Here is a 19,991-nt window from a genome sequence, read left to right on the forward strand (position 1 = left end):
GTTCTTACGCTCTGCACTTGTGTCTTATTATCGGCTTGTCACTCATCTGTCAAGCGCTTTGACCTGCACTAACCTGTACGAAAGGTAAAGGTACTTTATTGTCACATACACATACGTAAATGTAGCGAAATTCATTCTCTGCATTTATCCCATCCCTCAAGGGAGCAGTGGGCAGCCATTTACAGCGCCCGGGGACCAACTCCAGATCTGAGCCAGTGCCTTGATCAGGGGCACTGACTGGAAAACCTAGTGCATGTTTTTTGATGGTGGGGGGAACCGGAGCACCCTAAGGAAACCCACGCAAACATGGGGAGAACATACAAACTCCAGAAAACGACCTGGATTCGAACCCAGAACCTTCTTGCTGCTGTGAGGCCACAGTGCTAACCATTGGGCCACAATGCTGCCTGGTGCTATACAAATAGCGATTGACTGATTGATTGATTGACTGAAAAACTGCAGACGTGTGCAATAAGAACATTTTGCACAAACCTAAAACAGCCGATGTAATGTAAGTCACTGAAAATAAATATTTGATTTCAGTAAATTTTTGCAACTTTTGCCTACTTCTCTTTATCTTTTCTATTACAAAATCCTGATAAGTACACTTTTAAAAAGGTGCGATCTTGGCCTCCTATCAATGTCCCGAGCGCTTTACTGTAATGGAATCAATACGGCTATTATCTAAAACAAACCACACGCCTCATCAATATGTGGCCCCCTGACTCAACTTGGCTATCACTCTGCCTCCCTCAGCAAAGAAACACTGGATGTGTGTGTGTGTGTGTGTGTGTGTGTGTGTGTGTGTGATGCAGACCTGCCATATGAGCCATAATTCAAACTTGGCCTTTCAATAAGCTAAACCTCCACTTGCTTTTGCAAATGTTGCCTGTCTCACATCTCACATTAATATTCTTCACGTCTGCTGAGTAGGCCTGAGCTCCTCCTCGACACCGAACAACACTTCCATATCATTATCTGTAAGAGCAGGGTCTGTGTGTGTGTGTGTGGGTGTTTGTGTGGGTGTGTGTGTGTGTGTGTGTGTGTGTGTCGAAGCAGAACCTCTAGACACACACTGGACTTGTATTCAGCCATCGATACTGGCTGCATTTAAATGGACGTTTGCATCGCACTGTGATTTTATCACAGCTGTTATGAGCAAACACCATGGTTTATTTTCCATTCAGAGACAAAACTACAGACCTGACACTACACTACAGGAAGGGCTTTTATAATGAATGGATGAGAAATCCAGACATTTGACCATATATACAATTTTCAATATTGAAAAATAGGTGTGGAATTTAAGAAACAATACATAAAAAAATTAAGCATCTTTCACATGTGCATTGCAATCCTGAACTTATCTGGACATTACCCGGCAGAGCTGTATGTGAAAATGCAAATGTCCGATATCAGTTGGACCGGACGTGAAACAGACTTTATCCTGCCAGCTCCCGAGTCCAAAGTCTGTGTATTGTCCAAATGAGTCCATGTGGTCATTGTGTGGAGAATTTACAGCGAGCAAGTGGGCGAGTTTCTATCATGTGGCTGGCACCCGACTGGAAGAAAACAAAGATCTGAGGGTGACGAAGAATGGTCATTTACACAAAGACAGCAGTAAAAATGTCTTACTGGAGAGAAAACGAGATTCGGGATCTTCGGTGGGTAACGGTCAAGGCTGAAATCGTCAGACAAATTAAAAAAACGGCAAGAGACTCGGTTGTTAATGACCAAATTACGAACTGGGTCTGTGACCGCGTCATGTCCTGCCTAGTGCACACTCTACCCAGGCGCCACCCTAAACTAAACTAAACAGAGTATTTTCAGTAAGCGAGGACTCGTCTGAGATGGATCTCCTGTTAGGTGCTGTGAAAGGGAAACTTTGGACAGTGTCTGGACATGATTTGATTCATATGAGAAAATGGCTTAAGAGCAGGTGTAATGTTGACTATGTTCACCATCTTAGAAGGGATAAGAAACATTTTTACAATTCATCCTGAGGGGAACATGAATATCTAAACCAAATGTCATGGCAACCCGCCCAGTAGTTGTGGAGATATTTCAATCAGAACAATAAACTTCAACCTGCTGGTGCTGCTAGAGGATAAAGTCAAGAATGTCTGTACAAAATGGCATGGCAACTGAAGAAGTAGTAGCCGTATAGCTATTTAGATATATAACATTATAAAACATAAAGACCAAACAAAATGTATGCAATATAAAACGCATGCATGTTAATTTTATATACAGTATATATATATATATATATATATATATATTTTAACAAAATGGGAATTTGTTCCTGAGCAGGAGGTGAAACAACATCAACATCATTAACAGTAATGAGCAGGCTTCAACCAGGAAAAGTTAAAAACCTTCAAATAGTAAATTTGTCGCCTTTGACAACTCCAATGAAGTCTTCACAAATGTATCCAAACATCCCAAATATGTGTATCAAACTGGTGCAGGTTAATTAAAACACACACATGGAGATTTTAATGGGGGGCACTCACGTTGAGAAGGCGTTGTTCTGCCTCTCACAACGGATGCCCTTGCAGTTGTTGGGTTCTTCTGAGGCCTTGGTCTCATAGTAGAAATACAGCTGGTTCAGACCATTGGCAAACGCCAGCAGGACCTACACAGGAAACACACACGCATGGTCATGTTCACTTATAGTGCGTTTTATTTACTTTGGAACTCAGAAGCCGAAGCTGAGAATGACATCACACCGGAGTTGAATGCGTCCCATTTACAAGTCAGATTTTCATTTTCATTAGCTCTAGCCAAGTAAGCCACTGTTAGCAATGCCAGTTTATAACAACGCATTACGCAGTTTTTTGTGATTACAAACAGCGTAACATGTCCACAGATAGAATATGGACAGCACTGTGTGTACGACTGATTTAATGAGACACAAATAACACAGAAGTATATTTCTACGGCTTTCACAACTGAGGATGCACGAAGCAGCCATGTTGGATTTGTAGCTCGGGGTACTCCGTGGTTGCCCGAGGTCCGAGCTCGGAAATCCGGGGTCGGGGGGGGGGACTTTGACCTCCGAAAATGCGACTTCAGAGTACAAATTGAACGCACTTTTATATCACGAGAGATCATTTCCAACACAATGTATCTAAGGAAACAACCACTCAGCACTCATGTGAGCAGCTTTTCTTAGTTTGAAATGAAGCAGTTCTGGATCTCACAACAGTAACTTCTGTTACAGGGACTGACCCTCTGCTCCTCCAGGGCATTTTGAAACAAGGCTTTCTTCTCAAACAGGAACAGGAGCATTACGTAACAGCTGCAACTGAGTGGGCATGAAGCAGCGGGGCGTCTGCGCCTCGGGGCTCTCTGGGATTGATTTTAGGACTACAGGGAGCTGAGCAGTTCTCATGTGGATTGTGTTGGGGGTTAGGAGTTCCCCTGAGAGGGAATAATGAATTCTGGATGTAACTATAATAGGCCTGTTGTGTCCTTCTGCCATCAGTGAAGGATTTTCTCGCTCTCTACATCATCAAAGATGCAGAGTGTTGTTCAGTTCATAGGGAAATATGTGCAAGATGGAGGGAAAATACTGTTACAATCATTTCATGGAAAGTCACAGAATTTGAAACGGATATATTAATTTCATCAATTGAGTCTGGTGATTTTTCTTTTAGGTCATAATTTCCACTTTAAACATTAAAATTCAGGACTGAATTTCCATCAAACTGTGAACTAAATGGTAACATGTTAGCGTGCTGAATGCAAAACATTACCATGCTACATTGAATATGCGATTCATGTTTGGCAATTGACCGTTCGCAAAACCCCGCCCTCGAACGGTCCTCGTCCAATCCTAGCTCAGCAACTGTAACTAAGGAGAAGGAGCCACGTCAAACATTGCGATTTCAGCTAGATGGGATGCGCCTATGGCCCCTGCAAGTCTGACACCAGGTACCCCAAAACTTTAGAGGGAGGGGTCGTGTTTTTTCGCCTTTCCAAAGCCCAAGACCCAAGCGGAAAGATGCCGACAATGGATTAAGCAGTGTGGGAGACCTCACTCACAGCTAAATGCCTCGAAGATTAATAAGCATAGCTACATATGTCTGCTCCAAGGTAAGTAAAGCTAGCGAGCTAACTCATATCAATTATCCATAAGTAGTTTAAGTAGCTAAGTACATAACAGTTACAATCTGTAAAACTGGACTTAAGTTAACAGTTGTGGTTCTATATAGTATTATTATCGAAAGTAGTAAAGTTAGAACATTAAATACTTTATTATTCCGTAGGAAATTCAGGCAGCCTGATAGCTGTTAGCCTGTCAAGCACATTTTGCTATCGACACAGATAATTTAGCAAGAGGTTGATGGTTATTGAACATATCCCTCCACTGCATATTGCAGCCCTTTCTGTCGTGCCCTGGAGGATATGTCTGCTGCATTACTCCAAAACCAATCACTTATACCAATAGGTATGGAGCTCAACCCAGCCATAGCTATGTGTTTGGTTCTCAATTGTTTGACGGGCGTAATAACAATAACTAGGTGGCGTGGCTTTTGCAAACGGTCAATTTTGCCTAAAAGACCAATTCATTTTCAGTTAATCGACTAATCATCTTAGCCGTACTTGTATAAACTTTTGGTGAGATTAATTTGCAACAAAACTGTTGTGTATAATAAGGACGCTGGAGGAGAGGTTTTAAACCGCAGCTCACTTTACTTTCAGAGAACAGGAACTACACATTTCAGACCAACACAACTGTCACTTCGCCAAGGCGCCAAGGCGTTACTAAACGAACATAGGTTACATTGTCCTGAATGGACATAACATTTTCCCCTCTCTGGGGGGAAATTCAAAGATGAAAGGGAAACACAAAGTCATTCAGGTACTCAAGGCACAAAGTCCTTCAGATAATCAGGCCGTGCCCTCGTACGCACTGGCCGTGGAGAACACACAGCTGAAGGTGTGACAAACTGTGGTGTGGAGGCTGGGGGCTGGGGCAGTGGCGATGGTGGTGGGGGCACTGGGTATGACAACGAGGGAGTATCTTCAGGCTGTGCGGCTGATTGAGGTATGGAGTCCTCCTGCTCCTCTCTGGGTGGCATTATGTCCCCGCTGCTCTGAGTTGACGTTGCAGGCGGGTGCCATCATCAAGGAGGTATGTGGCTGGTCCCAGTCGTCGGGCCACTTGCTGCGGAGTGGACCAAAATGACGCCATCTTGTTCACCCTGTGCGGTCGGCGAGCTCTCACCCAGTCTGCCACAGCGATATCTGGTATCTTGACCCTCTTTTTCTTGTCAAACCACTGCTTCATCTGCTTCTGACTGCGGGTGACTGAGGCTTCGACTGGAGGGAGTGTGTTCTGGCCTGCAGTGGGGCGGAGCCTGTCCAGGGGTAGGTGCAACTCCCTACCCAGCATGAGTGAGGCTGGGGAAACCTCCGTGGTTGAGTGCTGGGTAGCGCGGTAATGTAGCAGTGTTAGAAGTTTGGCTTGTTTAAATGAGCAGCCCTGGGCCTGATGCGCTCTGAGGCCATTTTTCAGGGATTGTTGGAAGCGTTCCACCCCGCCATTTGCCTGCGGGTGATACAGGGCCGTGCGGATGTGTCTAATCCCCCTATCCTCTAGGTATGACGTAAACTCCGCAGAAATAAACTGTGGACCGTTGTCAGTGGTAATGGTTTGTGGAAGGCCCCAGCGGGAGAAGAGGGACTCCAGAAAGTCCACAATGACCTGGGAGGTGACAGAGCCAGTGGTGGTCAGCTCAGGCCAATTGGAGTGTAAGTCATACACTACGACCAGGAACCACTGATAGTGGGGGGCCCCGTGGATCTCGCCGCATATGTCTAGCTGCAGATGCTCCCATGGCTTTGACGGCCAGGCCAAAGGTTCCAGGGGTGGTGGGGGTAGGCGGCCGGTTTTTCCACTCACAAGGCATGCTGGGCATTCTTTAATGAGGGCCTCAATGTCTTTGTCTATGCCTGGCCACCACACCAGGTCGCGGCATCTCTGTTTAAGCTTCACTATGCCCAGGTGGCCCTCATGTGCCATGGCCAGCACACAGGTGCGAAGGGCCCCCGGAATCATAGTGCAAAGCCCACTTGCCACACATGTGTCATTCCAACAAGAGAGCTCCTGCTTGACCCGAGAGAAGGCTAACAGCTCCTCTGGCAACGCCCTTGGCCATCCCTGACGAATGTAGGTGCAGAGCTGGGAGATGACTGGATCCTGCTCTGAGGCTGCCTTCAATTCCTGCAGAGTGACCGTGGACTCGAGCGGCGTGTGTAGCATGTGAATAATCTCACTTTCGATGTGGTTGACGCTGTCGGGTGGGGCCTGGGCAGACACTGACCGAGAGAGAAGGTCTGCAACGACATTATCCCGGCCTGGGGTGAACTGAAGAGTGTAGTTGTATTGGCGAAGGCGGTCGTACCAACGATGCAGTCTCAGCGGCTTGTGACCGGTGCCAGTAGAGGAGAGCAGGGCTGTCAAAGCCTGGTGGTCAGTTCTCAGTGTAAACTGGCGGCCATAAAGGTAGAGGTGCCATCTCTCGCAAGCCCACATGCAAGCGAGGGCCTCCCGCTCCCCGACCGAATATCCTTGTTCAGTTTGGTTCAAACCCGGGAAGCGAATGCAACAGGCCTCTCCATGCCGTTCTGTACCTGTGACAGTACAGCCCCAATCGCCATGGCCGAGGCGTCACAGGTGACCAGGGTTTGACTGGATATGTCAAAGTGTGCCAACACTGGAGGTGAGGTGAGTTGAGCTTTGAGGGTTTGCACTGCCTTGGTGCATTCCAGGGACCAGACCCACGACACATCTCTCCGAAGCAGCTGGCGCAGTGGGGCCGTTATGGCCGAATACTGAGGCATGAACTTCATGTAGTAGCCCGTCATGCCCAGGAATGAAGTGAGCTGGGCAGCCGATGTCGGTTCGGGAACGGAGAGGATGGCCTCCACATTAGATTGAAGGGGGGAAATGCCCTCAGTGGAAAGTCGGAAGCCTACATATTCAATCGCCGGCACCGCAAAAACACATTTTCCGCCATTTAGGGTTAGATTGTGCTTGGCGAGGGCTTTGAATACACTTTGCAGGTTGACTGTCATGGATAGCAGCAGTAGCACCCTGTACCACCACATCATCAAGGTAGATCACCACACCTGGTATACCTGCCAGCACTGAGGTCATGACCTTTTGGAAGCAGGAGGGGGCGGAACTAAGGCCAAATGGCATCCTCGTGTAGCGGAAAACACCGAGGTGTGTAACAAAGGCCGTCAGGTTTCTGCTTTCAGGGTGGAGGGGCACCTGGAGATATCCCTCTCTGAGATCCAGTTTAGAAAAAACGGTAGAGCCGTGAAATTGTGCCGTGAGCTCCTTGGACGTGGGCAATGGGTATCTGACCGGGATAACTGCTTTGTTTACTGCGCGGAGGTCCACACAGACGCGCAGAGCCCCGGTTTTCTTTCTGACCACAACCAGATTCGAGATCCATAGCGAAGCATCAACCGGCTCAATGATACCAGCATCCAGCAGACGCCGCTGCCTTTGACGCTGACGTGGCACTTGTTGTCTTGTGAGATGCGTGACTGGGTCTGGGGCTGTGTCTGGTACATCCAAACCAGCGCTAGATGGCTGCTGCTGCTGTGGCTGCTGCTCTTGCGACTGCGCACTCAGGCGTACTGCTCGACTTAATGATGAGTCTGTCTGTGTTAACTTGGCTGCACATTCCGCTGCACTTTCAATTTGGAATGCAATGGCAACAGCTTTAGCTAGTGTCAAATCATCTGATTCCAGTAACAACGTCTCCCTGATTTTAGGCTGTTTAGTGTGTTCAATCAGTTGATCACATATCATCTCATATGTTAATGCGCCGAATTTACAATGGCTGGCCAAACCTTTCAGGTTGGAGACGTACTGATGGACTGACTCACCCGGGAGTTGATGCCGTTGCCGAAACATAAACCGTCTCAATAAAGCACTCTGTGGGGCAGCAAACTGGTCTTTCAAAAGTTTCACTGTCCCTGCATAATCCGTATTTGTCCCGTCGCCGGTTAGCGTCTCCAGCACACGTTGTCCCTCGGCTCCCAAACAGTGCCTCAGCAATGCCGTTTTCCGAGTTGCACCCACGTCGGCTAATCCCATAGCTTGAATGTACGTTTCAAAAGACTGATGCCAGCAATTCCACGGTATTGTTGGCTCACCGGGAAGTGCAAGGAAAGGAGGTGGAGGAGGAAGAGAAAAGTCAGCCATCTTTGTCGCCAAATGTTGTGTATAATAAGGACGCTGGAGGAGAGGTTTTAAACCGCAGCTCACTTTACTTTCAGAGAACAGGAACTACACATTTCAGACCAACACAACTGTCACTTCCGCATGTGCCAAGGCGTTACCAAAAATTGAATGAATTTATTTGTAAAGTAACTAACGCTGTCAGACAAATGTAGATAATAGAGTAGCATTAGCAAAGAAAGTGGAATAAACAGCAACGACTTAAGTAAAGTGCAAGTACCTCACATTTGTACTTTAAGTGCAACATGAGTAAATGTAGTTAGTTACATTTTAGTTACATACATTCTAACATTATATATGTATATATATATATATATATATATATATATATATATATATATATATATATATATATATATATATATATATGACAGAAAATAAGGAAAAGCATAATAAGTCCCCTTTAAAACCAAATACTGACATTGAGAAGCAACAACAGACACACACACACACACACACAAAACTGAATCTACAAGCTAATTTTGAAGTAGCCTGTATATTGTGTGTGGGCGATTCAAACCGCAGCTTTGTGTCCTATGTGAGGAAGATAATGACGTCTTACCAGACAGTAAATGAAGAGGAACTTGAGGATGTCCAGCAGCATCCTGCCCAGTGAGATCTGCAGTGGTCCGAGGTGGGAGTTGGCAGTGAAGAGGGAGATGAGTCTGAGCGAGCTGAAGATGTTGGCGATGGCAAACAGAGCCTCGGCTATCAGCGTGGGGTGCCACATCTCCCACTCCTCCCTGGGACGAGAGGAGTTATACTGGAGGAAGGAGAGACATGGGGGGAAAGGAGAGGAGGAGGGAGGCAAGGGAGGAAAGTTTGTTTGTTTGTTTGTTTGTTTGTTTATTTAAAGGATGAGGAGATTAGATGAAAACTTTGATCAGTAGACAGTGGTTAGTTTAGGACGCGTTAGTCTTGCATTGCCAGACCTTCCTCCCCAGTACTGCGGAGGAGGGTCTGGCTAGTCCACACGGCTTTCCAGGATGGGAGAAAAACGTGCTCTGGTTTATTGGCATTTCTTTTAACCAATCACAATCATCTTGGGCAGCGCTAAGCCCCGGAGGGCGCCTTGGTGCCATTGCAAAATAGCCTCGGGAAGGAACTTGTTTTGGTGGAACGTGTGTACATTCAAAGATTGTTTTAGTCGTGCAACAGAAAACTCAGATTGGACAGATAGTCTAGCTAGCTGTCTGGATTTACCCTGCAGAGATCTGAGGAGCAGTAATAGTCCTCATAAATGTGGAGTTTAAAATTCCAACACAAAGAAAGCGGAAGGTAACGGACATCCGGCCGAAAAGAGTGACTTCCGGCGGAATTTCAGCGGAGCAGAGCAATCCTGGAAGTGGAACGCCGTGGATATAGACTAAGGACGCGTTAGCTTAGCATAAAGATTGAATAATAATAATAACCATAATAATAATACATTTATTTTATATAGTGCTTTAAAGTGCCCATATTATGTAAAAAACACTTTTTCTGCAATTTAGGGTGTTCTTTTGTGTCTCTGGTGCTTCCACACACATACAAACTTTGAAAAAAATCCATCCATGCTGTTTTGAGTCAGATACGGTTTCTGAATGTGTCCTGCCTTCAGTCTCCTAGTGAGCTGTTCAAAATCGGTTTGGACTGTGACGTCACAGTCCGAAATGAGCTGGCTAACCTAGCATGCTACGTCGTTCTCAATAGCAAAGCACTGCTACAACATACACAAGTTCACCATAATCTACAAAAGAACTACTTACATGTGCGCCCTCATTTAGAAGTCTCCCAGCTAATCCTGCCTTGTAACTGACCAAAGTTGGAGAAACAGGCTCTCTTTTACTGTCTCTAGAGTTAGCTAGCTGACATGCTCTACATCTGAGCTACTGAGCATGTGCGAGTGCAATCAAAGATAGTAGTGAAGAAGAAAATGAAAAGAGGTCTCACTCGGTAGCTAAAACAGAAACCAGGTGAAAAGAGGATCTGCAGTAGTGAGAGAGAGCTGTGCAGTACAACAAAAATATGGTGTTTTTTGAAAATTAAACCATGTAAACCTATTCTGGTACAACCTTAAAATACAGTTATGAACCTGAAAATGAGCATAATATGGGCGCTTTAAAAGGTACTCAAAGCCACTTTACAAGGTAGAGACAAAAAAAACAATGACAAGATCAGTATAACAACAACAACAACTAGAGATAAATATTAAAAAAGGTGCATCAAAACAGCATAGAAATAGGTTAAAAAAAATAATGGAAATTTGGTTGTAGGTTTAAAGAAGCTTTAAAGAGATGGGTTTTGAGTGTGTTTTTTGAAGTTAGCAAGTGATGTGGAAAGTCAGAGTTGGGAAAATGCACCTTTACTTTTGTCGATCTAGCTGTTTCTGTATACTTCCAGGCTTTGTGGTAAGCCAGGCTAAATGCTTTGTGGGCCAATATGAAAACACAGAGATAAAAACAGTCTTCACCAGAAAAAATAAAATTATTTGTCGCTTGTTTAAATGTCTAAAACAACCTATTTACAGAAAACCAACAAAAGAAAATGTGAATTAATGTGCCATTTAGCAGAAGAAGAGGACACAACGAGGGGACACAATAAAAAGGAGCGGCAGTCAAACCTCAAATGATGGAAAACAATGTTTTTTTTCTCTTTTTTTTTTAACTCTTTGCACTTTACAGTTGAGTCCATGTTTTTCATCGTTCTCTCTTTCTGGCCTCCAACATCCTCTCATACTGTCTTTTTTCTGTCTTATCTCTCTCTTCTCTCAGGCGCTTAAGGTCAAGTCCTTTTCATGATTTAAAAAGGGTTATACATGCATTGATCTGGACCCATCTTCAACACTGTAATGCCCTCTATGTTAGTGTGAGCCAGGCCTCCCTGTAATGCTTGCAGTTGGTCTTGAATTTTGAAGCTTGTCTTTGAAAACGCAAGAGAGAGCACATTTCCACCCTACTGTACCAGCCTCTTTTCACTGGACTCCCAATATGTTTTAGGAATGAGTTTAAGATTTTATTTTTTGGGCTAGCCAACACATATCCTATTAAGTCACTCAGTCCCCTCAGTCCCACTGACCAGTTATTTCTGGTTGTCACATTCAATATAAAATGCTTTATATTATTCATTTATCTGTCACTCTCCATCACGCTCCCAACAACCATTTTCTCTCTCCACTTCACTCGCGGTTGTCTCGTGCTTGGCTCTCTTCCTCATTCTAAATTCAGCCATTATACTTCCACAGGTCTGTCTTGTTAGCTCCACCGCTATTAGCATTCACACATGCACACGGATGCACACCTATTTCATTTAAAGACTCTCTCGCACCTTTTCTCAAATGTCTGTCACACACATGACCACATACACACACACACACACAATGATAAAGCAAGATTTTGCAAGAGGCTGTCAGCAGGATTTTAAATGCTTATGTGTGTGTGTGTGTGTGTGTGTGTCCTTGTATTTGTGTTACTGTATGCATGTAAGGATATAGTTGTGTGTATGTGCACAAATTATATCTGTATGTATATATGTGTGTGCTTATAAAACTGTGTGTGTGTGTGTGTGTGTGTGTGTGTGTGTGTGTGTGGGACCTATGGAGGAGGGCCACCCGCCACCATCAGTGACTCACAGCTGCTGCAGATGGCCCGGCCGTCTGGTGTGTATGTGTGTGTGTGTGTGTGTGTGTGTGTGTGTATAATTACACTATTGGCTCTTAATAAATAAATAGATCTTGTATGTATGCGGAGTACCATTACAGATGAAAAATGTGCTGTGAAAGTGAGAAAATGATTGCGTCAAAGTGAAATGACTCCAGTTTGTTGTTTTAAAGGTCAGTTCATATAGTCTAGTGCTCATTTTACCTCCTTTATATACTGTTGGCTAGTTTTTATCAACAACAACGCATCATATTCTATAAGATCATCATATGTTTGTAGCGTCGCTGTCCTGTGAGAACCACGTATCCCTGAAAAGTTTTTTAAGTTTTCCTGGTGTCAGAAAAACAGCCCTGTTTTCATTGCCTGGCTGACACCAGACCCTTCTCAGTTGTAACTGAGAGTGGGTCTGGGGAAGGTACATTCACAGCTCATTTCGAAAGGGGCGTCACCAACAGTGCCTCTGGGCACAAATGGATAGTCCTTCAACCAATCAGACCAACCCGAATGACATAGCAGCGACGGCGGCATCAACGGGTTGCTACGCTTCAGTGGCCGTCGTGTTGAATGTAAACAAAAAGTCGTCATTGTGTAAAACCCGCCTCAACGGTTGTGTTTGGTGCCTCGATTTGGAAAAAATGGAAATGGGCCTGAATGGGCTCTTGGCCAGACAGACTTGCAGAGCAAATCTCAAATTGGCCGGAAGTTTGTCAGGGTTTTCCCATGGTACTGTTTTCAGATTTGTGACGACGAATTTTCCAGCTTATCCAAGAGGTTTTTTTAAAGACTTGATTTAGTTTAAGAAGGAGGATATTCTCAACACACAAAGGAACACTTCATCCTTCAGTTCATCACAAATATTCAACATCACCACATCTGGAGATACATGGTTTTCACTGGACAGGGAGGGGATGAAAATCTGTCAACTGAAAAGTAACTAAAGCTGTCGGACAAATAATGTGTAGTTTACCTTAACGTAGGCCACTATCTTCAGTGATATGGTGGCCAGGTAGAGGGAGTTCATGGCGAAGTCCATCAGGTTCCACCAGTCGTGGATATACTCTGTGAATCCCCCATCCCACATCTCCTTAATCTCTGCCCAGATGAACCCTGAAAAAAACACACACACACACACACACACACACACACACACACACACACACACACACACACACACACACACACACACACACACACACGTCATCCTTGTGTGAGCACATTACTGTCATCCATCATTGGATTCTGTTTGCTCGCTTTCTGCTCCGTGACCAAACTTTTGTTGAATAGTTTTTTCTTTTGGCAGCAGCCTCGGGCGGCGAGCAGAGAGCGAACACATTTGTTCTGTCCCACTGACTTTATTCAACGTCAGGTTTTATTGTAAATAATTCACAAGTTAATTTCTATTTCATCTGTTCTCCCCAGAATATCTGCTCTCCTGAGTTTTTATGATTATGTGTAGACACGTACTTCTCCATACTCAGTGTAGCACCTACCTACTGTAGATGGAGGTCGGCACGCCCCCAGTTTAGAGAAGCAGGCCCGGAAGCTAATCAATGTCCTGCTGTGGACGGGGGCAGCAGCTAAATGTACTTTAGAAATTTAAAAACATCAGTTTAAGTGTACGCTATATTTAGAATATTTTCACAGCTTTCCCTTGCTGTCAGACAGCCCTTCACGACGGGGAACTGAAGCCGTTATCTCTGCTCTTTCCAAAGCCACCAGACTCCTTTGATAAAAACAGTAATTTTACATCACAGAACACAGGAGTTGCTGCTCTTCCGCTGCCTTGTTCGGTTGATTTGTTTGCGTTATTGTGTGACTTTGAGGTTTTAAAGGGTTATTTTATAATCATGTATAGAAGCATTCTGAAGACGCATCGATAGTCGTTTTATAATCGCCCACCCTAACTAGACATTTATTCTTTTGCGTTTAAGACTTAAATTCCAAATCGATTGATCCTTGATCGAGAACAACATAAATGAAGGAGCTATATGTGCTCTAATTTTTATCATGAGCAATACAACCAGCTGATGATCAATTGTTGTTTCTTTTTGTATCAAAAGCGTTTTGTAGCCGAGTGTTTCAAAGAGTGGAAGAGAAGACAAAGGAGAACAGATGGTTTTGTTATTTTTCCAAGAGATTATGGTTATGATTTGGAAATCATTGGTGGCAGCTTTGAGAGAGAATATGGAGATGCAATCACTCATTTTCACACTCATCCTAGCCTCACTCACACACACAGACACACACACACACACACATACACAACCACCTCCTCCACACATTCACAAGCATCCGACCACACACATCCACATAGCAGCATACACACACGCTCACACACTCAGAGTCCTCTTGATGATACGTTATGTGTTGTACTGTCTAGAACAGACAGCTGCTCAAGTCTTCAGATACTTGAGATATGAGACATTTTTTAAAAAGAAGACACCAAGAAAGAAAAAGGAAATACAAGTAACAATTGTGACGTGGTGCCATACATCATTCAAACTCAGCCTTTTACACCTCAAAGTCTGTTTACAGGTGTTAGGGAGTACTTCTCTCTAAGTACCATAAAGCCTTTAGTGTCTCCAGAGGGAGCTGTGTGAAGTCTGACGAATTACTTTAAGTCATGTCACTTAAGTCAACAAAGGTTGGAGCTGAAGAAATTTGTGGGGAAAAAAATGTGGATGTGTGGTTGTGGATTTTGAAAGACCTCTGTAGTTCGCTGCTGCAGGCAGTCGGGTGTGTTGCTATCTAGTGCAACACACCCGACTCTCTGTCTGTGATTGAGTTGCATTGTGGGTAATGTAAGTGCCAGGTTTTGACAATGAAAAAGAATGCGTAGAAAAAGAAATCGCTCGTTCTGCATCGGTTTATACATTATCTGTGCGTAGCATGGAGGGGGCTATAACCAGTGGCGGCTTGTCAATAGAGGGCGCTGGGGCGCCACCCCCTTCAAAAATTCCATAAATATAAATGTATACAAAAATGATATAAAAATGAAATAAAAAATAAAAAATAAAATAGTTTACTCATAACTGGTAGTAAGAGCCTCAGCATTTAATACAAACTGGCTTTAATCGGTTAACTATTTTCTATGTTTTAATATGTTTCCTCCGGTTTCTTGGCTGCAGCATAGGGCTGCAGGGACGCCGGCCAAATGGATGTGTATGTGAGTCCTTAAACTTTCGGCCAGCATGTGATCTGAAGCTGGTCTCTAATTGGTTTCTTAGAAATTCTCCTCCGGACGCACCTCACTGCGTCCCTGGCGAATCAGAATTGGAGACATGTTATTTTATCCAATCTGATTGGTTCTCAACACCTGTCATTCAACTCTTCCCCCGGCCGCTACTGGAGAGAGAAGGTGGACACAATAGTAGCGCCAGCAGGTAGCTCTTGTGTTGCTCAAATAGTCTAACCACTTTGATTAAAGTAGGAAACTAGCAACAATAAACAAGGAGAGATTCGTGAAAGAGAAGTTATACAACGTCGTGGAGCGGCCGACCCCGTCCAAACGGCGTGTGAATTGAATATTCCGGTGAGTTATCTTAGCTGCTAGCTAGCTAACAGCAAATTACTACTATCGGTGTTGATAACCTTGAGATTGTTGCTTGATTTGTGTTTTAAAGCCAGTCGGAATTAGCTACTAACCTGATGAACCTGATAAAAGGGTATGGTTAATATTGAAATTGTTGTTGTAAATTTTAACTTAGCTGTTGGTTAATTCAGCTAGACACGTATGTATTTTCCGTCCTTTAGTTGTGACTGTTATGTTTTCTATAAGCTAGTCAATTAAGATGGACAAATAACATTGAGTTTAAGCTAAAATGTTTAAGTGAAATGTGGTTAAAATGTGTAGTATATAAGAATATGTTGTATCTTGAGGAGAAACACAAGTGAACTGTTACGATGGACAACTGAGTGATTATTCTTCACGTTTTGTGCAGGCTGTTTTTTTGGTGAGACTCTACTGGGAGACAGAACTGTGCTGCTCAAGTCACCGCCGTCATACTGCCTCCTGGGTTTCATCTTCATCACCACCATCTTCTTACCGCTCACTAGACCTTCGCCATCATCATCTCCACTACTCACAGGATTTTCACGTCGTTTCCCTACTCTATTCTCTGAGGAGCCAGGATTGACAGTTTTACCTGCTAAGGGTGGTGGTAGGAACTTGAGTGCACTCAACCTAATGAAACAGGGTTGAACAAACTGATTTAGTATTCCCCTGGTTATCTCTATGAAATAAGAGATCTCAGTTTTTGGTTAATTTGGTTTTATATTTTTATTTTCTTTGTCAGGTTTTTGATATTTAAGTTGTGGTTTGAGTACATTGGGTTTGAACCTAATTGGCTTAATTGGCCTATCTACCAAACTGATTTTGATTACCATACTGAATCATTTAGTTTAGCCATGCTAGACTTCTGGTAAAAGATTATTTTGCATAATCTCAAGTTTTAAAGTAGTACTAGTCATGGCTGCAATTTGTTTCATGCCCAAGCTACGAGTTAAATGAAGACAGGAAAAAATATAACCTTACAGTTAAGTTACAGTTACTCTGTTGTGAGTTAAAAAAAACTCAGTGAGTCACTATCTTATTATGTTTGTAACTTGAATCTTGAAAGCTCTTTTTAAATACATAGTTGTTTAAATAAAGTTGTGCTGGTTGTTTTGCCCAGTTTCAAAGTACTGCTTTGTATTTATTTGCCCCCCCCCCACCCACCACCGAAAATAAGTGCCCCCCCAAAAATAATTATCACCAGCCGCCACTGGCTATAACTACATTTCATTGTGCAATCCTGTGCCGTATAGTGACGATAATAAATCCTTTAATTGTAGCTCCATCTGGGACCTCAGCACAAAGACCTTTGGGGATCATTTCCCCGTTTTCCAGCTCAGGGATATGCATATTAAACAGTATTTTAAGGATTCCACAGATGTCTATTATCTGCACGGAAAAATAAAATCAGAGCTGAACTGATTTATCGGTCGGCCTATCACAGACACATTTGTATTGGCGTATGTTGTCTTATTTATTTATTTATATATATATATATATATATATATATATATATATATATATATATATATATATATATATATATATATATATATATATATATATATATATATATATAAAAAAAAAAAAAAAAATATTGCAGAAAATTACTTGGGGTAATTTCTAAATGGCGTCATTGGGTAATCCTTTGGTCAGCAATAATAAAGTTTAAGAAAGCAAAGTTCTAATTACCTATGCAATCATATTGGTGAACAATTCACAGAAATTTCATTCCAGCTCCAAAAATCACTATATCAGCTGCCATATAATTGGTGAACTTTTCCCCTCTAAACCCGGTCTCAGTCTCAAAAGCCCATATCAGTCGGGCTCTAAATAAAATCACAGAATAAAAAACAAAACGCAGACTAGATGCATGTAAAGAGAAGAAGAGCAGACTCTGTGGGTTTAAACACTGGTGTTGCCCCGGGCAGACAGAAGACATCTGTCTGATCACAAAAATCCCCCAAAAAGATTTAAGTCACATCTGGATAACAGATACAGATACAAATACAGTTTGGATTTTCGTTTTGTGTGACCGAATCATTTAGAAAAAAAAACGTAAATAAAAATATAACTTCACATCCAGATGTTTTCAGCAGCTTCGTTGGAGTTTGAGAAGTTCTGGTGAGAAGTTGAATAAACTTGGCACGTACCCACTACCCACGGGAGAATCATCCACTCGACGAGGGTGGGCGGGGGTCCCTGCATGTGCAGGTTGGTCCGGGCAATGTGCTGCGAGGCCAGCAGCAGGAGGAAGAGGAAGGTCAGGTAGGACGCCGTGTGACAGATGAACTTGATGAAGGGCTTCTTGATGAAGCGCCCCAGAGCGCTCTTTGGAGCCAACAGGTAGATCTGACGAGGGTGAGACACAAGTTTACATATCATTCATTGAGATTCCTGACGGTGCTTGTGTACTTGAGCTTTTTAAACAGAAAGCGACAGAGAGACATAAGTTAGACTGTGTTGACGCTCAGCCACCCGCCATTTCTTATTGTTGGAAAGGGTTATTGTTTTTGCTGTAATGATGCTTGTTTACTTGTTCTGCTCATGTACTTGCTACTGGCAACCTCAACATACTCTGAGTCATGCCAGTGAGGGAGACAGAGAGAGAGAGAGAGAGAGATGTTTACATTATTAAAATACTAATGTTTAACCTCATTGAATCAATACTCTGATTATTGACTGTGACCACTATAAGTGCCATTTCACACCTGAAAGTCCAAACCAAGGTCCTGACCAAGGTTCATGTTTTTGTTACATTAGATCCGGTTAGTTTTGGTGTCACACTGCAGTTATACAAGCGCACTAAAGAACTCTGCATGACATAACTACGTCCTGTCGTTGTCACCTACGTGAGCCGCGTCTCCCGATACTTCTAATAATAGATTGCTTTGTAGACCAGCGTCCCTGTCCTTCCGCCGGATGTCCCTCTTTTTTTGGCTGCATGTCCGTCCCCTTCTGCTTTCTTTGTGTTGGCATTTTAAACTCCGGTGGATTTATGAGGACTATGGTTAACTGCTCCTCAGATCTCTGCAGGGTAAATCCAGACAGCTAGCTAGACTATCTGTCCAATCTGACTTTCCTGTTGCACGACTAAAACTACCTTTGAAAGTACACGCGTTCCTCCAAAACACGTTCCTTCCTGAGGCTACTTTGCAGCAGCACCGGGGCTCCGTTATTCGTTAAAGGAGCTATACGCTTATAACATGACGACAGCCTGCCAGAACCTCCTGGATTTGGTCCGTAAATCCAAACCATCCAAAAAAATGCTTTTACACTAGAAACGAAACCGGACCATGGTTCAGTTTCATCCGGACCGAGACTACCTCTTTTGGTAAATTTCGGCTGTTTGGTCCGGGGGAGGTTTCACAACTGTAATTTTGGTTTTGGATCAAACTGAAAAGTCTGAAAATCTGGACCAAGTGAGGTGAGTGTAAAAGGCCTTAAAGTGATTTATCTTACTCAGAATAAACATAAGCCCTAAGTATGGTATTCATGTCATTAAAGTCACAAGTATTAGTATTCTAAGTAAGGAGTTCACATATTCTCCTAAATTTCCTCTTTCAAACATCCTCGTTGGCTTCTCAACGATAACAACAACAGTCTGTCCTTTCACTTTGTTTGTTTTTAGTTTCCTGGCAACGGCTCCTCCAGCCAATAAAAGAAGAGTTTTGCTTAATTGCTGCCTGGCAACAAATTTACTTCGAGGAAGAAACAGTAGTTTAGCTGCAGGAGCCTTCTTTCATCCCTCCCTCATTTCTCTCTTTTCATCCATTTCCTTTTTTCTTTCTATATTCTTCTATTCATTCACTCTTCTATCTCTGCTTTGTTATCTTAACATTCTTTCTTTCATTCATCTGACCCTTTGATTCTTTCTTCTTCCCTTCCACTGATGCTTCCTTTATTTGTTCCCCCCTCTTCTCTCTCTCTCTCTCTCTCTCTCTCTCTCTCTCTCTCTATCCTGCCTCACTTCCTCTTCTCTGAACGTCTTCCTTAAGTCTTCTCTGCTTAGTATTTTTTCTCCTTGTTCCATTTTTTTCTCTTTTTCTATTTTCTTGACACCTATATAGTGTCTCCTTCTTCATCCATCCATCCCTCCCTCCTTTCCTTCTTTACACCACTCCCACTTCCTCCCTCCTCCTTCCGTACCAGTGAGAAGAAAGGAAACAGGAGTCCAATGATGAAGCAGGTGACCAGTTTGACCGCCCAGTGTCGTCTCCTCCAGCCCGGGAAGCCGTCGTACCACAGCGTGGCCAGCAGCTGCTGGCAGTTGGGCTGGGCCACAAACTGCAGAGAGAGGACCAGAAGTTAGGAAACAGTCTCAGTCTCATTTTCTGGAAACAAATGAGGGGAACGTTGTTATCACATCACACAAAACACAATGTGACTTTTGAAAACAATGAGTTGTTTACTTCCTCCGTTTTAAGTGGCTCATATATCATTCAGAGGTGTTTAGGGGTATACAGCTGCTGATAAGAGACAGAGTAACCTTCAAAACCAGGATAGCTCAGTTTGTAGAGCGGGCGCCCATATG

The 19,991-nt window shown here is 43.5% G+C and overlaps 1 protein-coding gene across 1 annotated transcript in view; it reads right to left on the reverse strand.

The window, feature by feature from the left end:
- Positions 1–19,991, reverse strand: part of trpc5a (transient receptor potential cation channel, subfamily C, member 5a) — a 138,038-nt gene that overhangs the window by 24,107 nt on the left and 93,940 nt on the right. Inside the window, exons 9-13 of the mRNA XM_028563633.1 lie at positions 19,607–19,744; positions 17,611–17,809; positions 12,872–13,011; positions 8,832–9,032; positions 2,517–2,638 (exon numbers count right to left, since the gene is read on the reverse strand). Coding sequence (XP_028419434.1) covers positions 2,517–2,638; positions 8,832–9,032; positions 12,872–13,011; positions 17,611–17,809; positions 19,607–19,744 — 800 coding nt within the window. The remainder of the gene's footprint in view (positions 1–2,516; positions 2,639–8,831; positions 9,033–12,871; positions 13,012–17,610; positions 17,810–19,606; positions 19,745–19,991) is intronic.

Source organism: Perca flavescens, chromosome 19 (assembly GCF_004354835.1).
Source record: "Perca flavescens isolate YP-PL-M2 chromosome 19, PFLA_1.0, whole genome shotgun sequence".
NCBI lineage: Eukaryota > Metazoa > Chordata > Actinopteri > Perciformes > Percidae > Perca > Perca flavescens.